Source organism: Mus pahari, chromosome 14 (genome assembly GCF_900095145.1).
Source record: "Mus pahari chromosome 14, PAHARI_EIJ_v1.1, whole genome shotgun sequence".
Taxonomy (NCBI): domain Eukaryota; kingdom Metazoa; phylum Chordata; class Mammalia; order Rodentia; family Muridae; genus Mus; species Mus pahari.
The window spans coordinates 14,684,123-14,689,049 of NC_034603.1; the positions used below are offsets into that span (position 1 = coordinate 14,684,123).

Below are 4,927 nucleotides of genomic sequence, written 5' to 3' on the forward strand. Positions count from 1 at the left end.
TTTTTCCCCCTTCTCTTCTCTCTCTTCTCTTCTCCCCTCTCTTCTCCCCGCCCTTTGCCTGTTGGAAGCTTATGCTCTCCCTCTCAAGAGCATTAAAGCGTTGCTGTAGAAGGATCCTGTTTGTGTGCCGCGTCATTTCTTGCTGGCGGGAAGGTAGCGCGGGACAGGTCCCCAAGCTGGACACCACAGACCCTCAAGGTATGTCAGGGGCAAACAAGGCATTGTTTCAGTATTGTCTATTTGGAGGCCTAGTGAAGAACTGAAGACCGTTTCAGTATTAAAACCAACCATGGCTGTGTGATGGACAGTAAAAGTAGCTAGACCTGAATCTGGCACAGTACTTGGAAGAAATGCTGGGTTGGAGGCGGACCGTTATATTTTCAGTCTTTTTTTTTTTTTTTTTTTTTTTTTGGTAAAAGGTCTGAAGGCCCTGTTCTAACATTCAGGCAATCACATACCATACCCTGCACCAAGCCACAGACTGGCTTCTAACTATTTATCACTAACAATCAAGACCTTTGATTTAAATAGATTGCAGCTTTAAAACATAGACCCTTAGAAGACAGCTTTGTATTAGCCCAGAAACAAAAATCCAGGCCCCTGATGTTGTAAATAGAAGGGAACAGAAGAAAGAATAAATACAACATCCCAAATAATATTCAGTTTGATGATGACTACCTGCCAGGCAGTGACTCTGGGCTTAAGACCTGCTCTCTTGTGTTTGATACAAAGGGAGGCCAGGAAGTGCTAGAGACTAGTGTCAACATCAATACAAATGTCTTTCTTTTATGTAACCTGAGGTTTGAAAGAAAACTGGGAAGGGAGGCATGATTTTTAGTTTGTGGCCCGTGTCTCTGAGCCTCTTGAAATGACGTCTGCAAGCCATCCCCACTCCTCCCTCCCCTCCCTTCCTTTTTAAAAATTCTGTGTATGGGGATACAGTCTCACAAAACAGACTGGAACTTGCCACATAGACCAGACTGTCCTTGAACTCAGAACAGTCCCGCTGCCTCAGTCTCTTCAGTGCTAGGACAGGCGAGTGCTACCACACCTGGATGATAAGCTTCTCTAGGTTTGAGAAAATGACCTTAAACAGTTTGACATCTCTGGAGAAGGCACACATCCTCTCTAGCATCCTCCTCGTACCCAGTAGGTGCCCCAGCCAGAGCTTCTCTGGGTTCACCGCACTTCTAAAGCTCCCTGACCTCACATCACCATAGTCATCCTGGCTTATCTCTGCTGAGTTTGAAAAGGGATCAAAGGTGGCTGGTTTTTGTTCCATCAGCAAGAAAATCACTGGGGTCTCTGTTTTTTTTTTTTCCCCCTGGTATAAGGGCTAAATTGTACATATTGTGACCTTGGTGGGACTTGGTGGAAACTATTCCCTCCACGACTGTGGAAATGAGGGTGTGGGTGGGTGTAGGTCATGTCTCCATCCCCGATGGACACGGAGCATGGACAACCTAACCCATGTCTGGCCTACAAGGGGTATATACGAAATGCCATTGAATGAATGGGCAGAAGGACTGAGGACTTAGAATGGACCCAGTGGGGACAAGTACTTGGAATGAAGATGTGCACATGTGAGAAAACAAAATAAGGCACATGAGGTAGAGGAGACCTTCCTCTCAGAGATAGTTCCAGACACCTACAATGGCCTTCAAGCTCTGTCTGCAAAGCTCTGGTACTTACAGAGCCCAGAATCCCAGAATCGCTAGATGATGTTACGATAAACCAACCAAGAAATGGAAGAAACTGGGAGGCCACAAGGAGACTCCCCATGTCCCCAGTTACCCACCCACCTCAGCACAGTCCTCACCCCTCACCTCAGCTCCTGCCCAGCTCCCTCTGGCCAGAGCATTCTACCCCATCCCTGCTAGCTGTGAACTAATAAAGATGAATGTACTTGCGGTGGGTTTTGCCTGGCTCTCAGTGTTCCTCTTGAATAACATAACCTGTGGCTTTGCCCATTCTGAGAACACCTTTCTGTTTACCTTTTCTCACTCTGTCTGTCACGGGTGAGATGGGACATGATGTTTACCTTGGATCCATAGAGGTAATAAGGCTGGACGTTGGCGGGTTTATCCCGTTGTGGCTCCTGGGTGAAAGGGATGGCAGTCCGGACAAAACTAGAAGAGGAGAGACAGGGAAGCAGTTAACAGAGTCCTGTGACATCCTCCAAGGGACAGACAACTGCAGGAGCCCTCCACACTGACACCTGCAGCAGGTCCTAGATGGCTGTCTACAGAGGAGCTCTTCTGATACCCCCCTCCCCTTTGATTACTGCACGCTTTCCCAGTCTTCTCAAAAATGGGGAAACTTGGGGTCCAGGAGACACAAAAGTCAGGGTGTGCTGGGTCTGAAGATGTCCTTCTCTGGGGCTCCATTTGTCACCTCCTCTTCCTGTAAAGGGCGCCAGGCAGAAGATCCTTCAGCTTTGCAAGCCAGATGTCCCTGTCATAAGGACTCAGCTCTGCCCGTGGGTATGAAAAGGTCATAGATGACAGCACCCTAGTGAACATGGCTGACTTCCATTAGAATTGTGAATTTTAAATCATCTTCACATCATGACTATTGTTCTCTGGGTTTTTCCCCTGACCACCCACTTGAAGAAGGGAATGCGGGGCTGGGAGCCATGGGTTGCCATGGAAGCAGGAGGACCACAGTTGAGATCCCACGTAACAGTGCTCAGTGGCTGCAGCTGCTCCTCTATAATTCCAGCCTCGGAAGATGGGAGATGGACTCAGAGACTCCCCCGAGAAATCGGGCTTGTCAACCTAGCTGAACAGGCAAGCTCTGGGGTTGATTGAGAGAGTCTGTCTCAGTGAGGGGAGAAGAGCTCTGAGGATGGTTCCAATCATCAACTTGGGGCTTCCATGTGGGTGTCCTCATACACATGTATGCACACCCACACACTTGTATGCCCATACATATTCAAACATACATACATGCATACAACACACACACATACACACACAAGCGGGGGACCCAGAATCCCCCTCAAAGAGATGGCACCATTCCCAGTATATGGGCTGCTCATAGCCAGTCTCAGGTCATGTACTGGTGTCATGGCTGCCAACAAGATAGGGTATATAATTCAAGCCAGGCGACAGTTGGTAGCCATGACTCAAAATGTACTATAAAGCCAGATCTTTACGAAGCTGAGCATGTCTTGTTCGATGTATAGATTCAGGTACATCTGTGTGTAGACTTTTCTCATATCTTTCCATTCATCCACTGTGGATTTAGTTCACACCACCCTGACCCAGGCTCCAGGGGCTCAGGGGCTTTACCTGCACACATCTTTGCCCATCCACCCCACTGTTGTCTCTTGGTTTGTGAATACAAGTGATAAGGCTCCGTGTGAGGCGGGAATTAGGTCTTATCTATACCTCAGAGCCTGCCCCAGAGCTGTGTGTTCCTTCCGGGAGGCAAGTTCTACTCTGCAAAGGAGCCTGTTTTGGACACACATGCTCAGGCATGTGTATGTCCTTACACATGGACAGTGTGATCAGAGCACTGTCCTTCATCAAACTCTCCCAGGCCTCGTGAACACAAGATGACCATAGCATGGCCTAGAGAGCCTATGGTCTGTCCCCACTTTATCCTCACAGCTGCTGTGGGGTCCCTGTGTGCATTATAGCTGACAGGGAGCAATCCCTGTCAGGTGGGAATGAAATACAGGTTCAGCTCAACTTCAGTTAGCTGGCCCTGGGTCAATACCTCTGGACTGACACCAAGTGGTTTCCTACACACACACACACACACACACACACACACACACACACACACACACACACACACACATTTAAACACAGTAAGACTTTGGAGAAAAGTTTCCTTGTGACAGTGATCACATCAAAGCCTTAGACATGGCTACATCAAAACTCTTTTGTAAAGGACCTCTCTTTAACCAAGCACCTTTCCTATAAGAATGGGTTCTACTGATGGAGGAACAGCACTCAGGATAAGAGCCTAAGAGGGAAGGGCTTATAGTACTAGGAATAACAGCGAACTCTTTTGCAAAGGACATGGGGCCTTTTTTATGAGGATGGGTTGTACTGACTGAGGAACAATGTTCAGGATTCTGGGGGGTTTGGTGAGCGCTGACTTCACAGAACAGCACAGCAGACCAGGTATTAACATATCCATTCCCAGCCTTCTGGATCGAAAACAGGTGTCAACTTCTTATATTGAAGAAACAGTTCTGGCTTTTCTAGTGCTCATCTGTGAGCTCGCGCCCTCTATAGGCTGCCTTTACTCTTCATCCACTTCCAACTCCGCAGCGCTACCTTCATCCCCAGCTTCTCAGTTAGGTAGAAGTAGTAGTAGTAGACTTCCACTGTCTGCCTTACTTATTCACACTGATCCTTTACAACTCACCTCCTGCATCACCTTCTTGGAGGAGACAGCCTTCTTTGACGTTTGTATCATTTCTAGATGGGGTCAAGTAGGGTTAGAAGGCTCCATGCAGCTGGATGGTACACGGTTGCTCACCATGGCATTGCCACCTCTAGCACAGAGCCTACACCCAGGAGCAGCTCCAGATAAGCACTTGTCTAGAGCAAACAGAACCACTAGGCCCATTTTGGAGGCAAATGACCACAGCCTCTGTCCTGCCCTGCTCAGCAGGGATTCCCTTACCGGTTTGTGGATCCGTTATAGCAGTAGTTGGGGAGAAAATCAAAGTTCAGCTCCCAGAAGACATGCAGGGTGATGCGGCCATAAGGGGCAGACACGTTATGATTGGCTTCTCGGAACATGGCGTCGAAGCTGTCTAGCGTCATGTGCTTACAGAGGAGTCGGTGTGTGAGTCGGTTGATCTCCAGCAGCCACTCCAGCTCCTGACAGAAAGAGAACCCACAGCTGCTAAAGAGTTTCAGGTAACATACACAGACACACAGACACACATACACACACACACACA

General features: G+C 48.3%; 1 protein-coding gene across 3 annotated transcripts in view; it reads right to left on the bottom strand.

Moving 5' to 3' along the window:
- The window catches only part of Cyfip2 (cytoplasmic FMR1 interacting protein 2), a 119,588-nt gene that overhangs the window by 47,476 nt on the left and 67,185 nt on the right, over positions 1-4,927 (bottom strand). For all 3 annotated transcript variants that reach the window (XM_029546424.1, XM_021211866.2, XM_029546425.1), the window contains 2 exons: positions 4,645-4,844; positions 2,042-2,129 (listed from right to left, as the gene is read on the bottom strand). In XM_029546424.1, the coding sequence (XP_029402284.1) occupies positions 2,042-2,129; positions 4,645-4,844 (288 nt within the window). The remainder of the gene's footprint in view (positions 1-2,041; positions 2,130-4,644; positions 4,845-4,927) is intronic.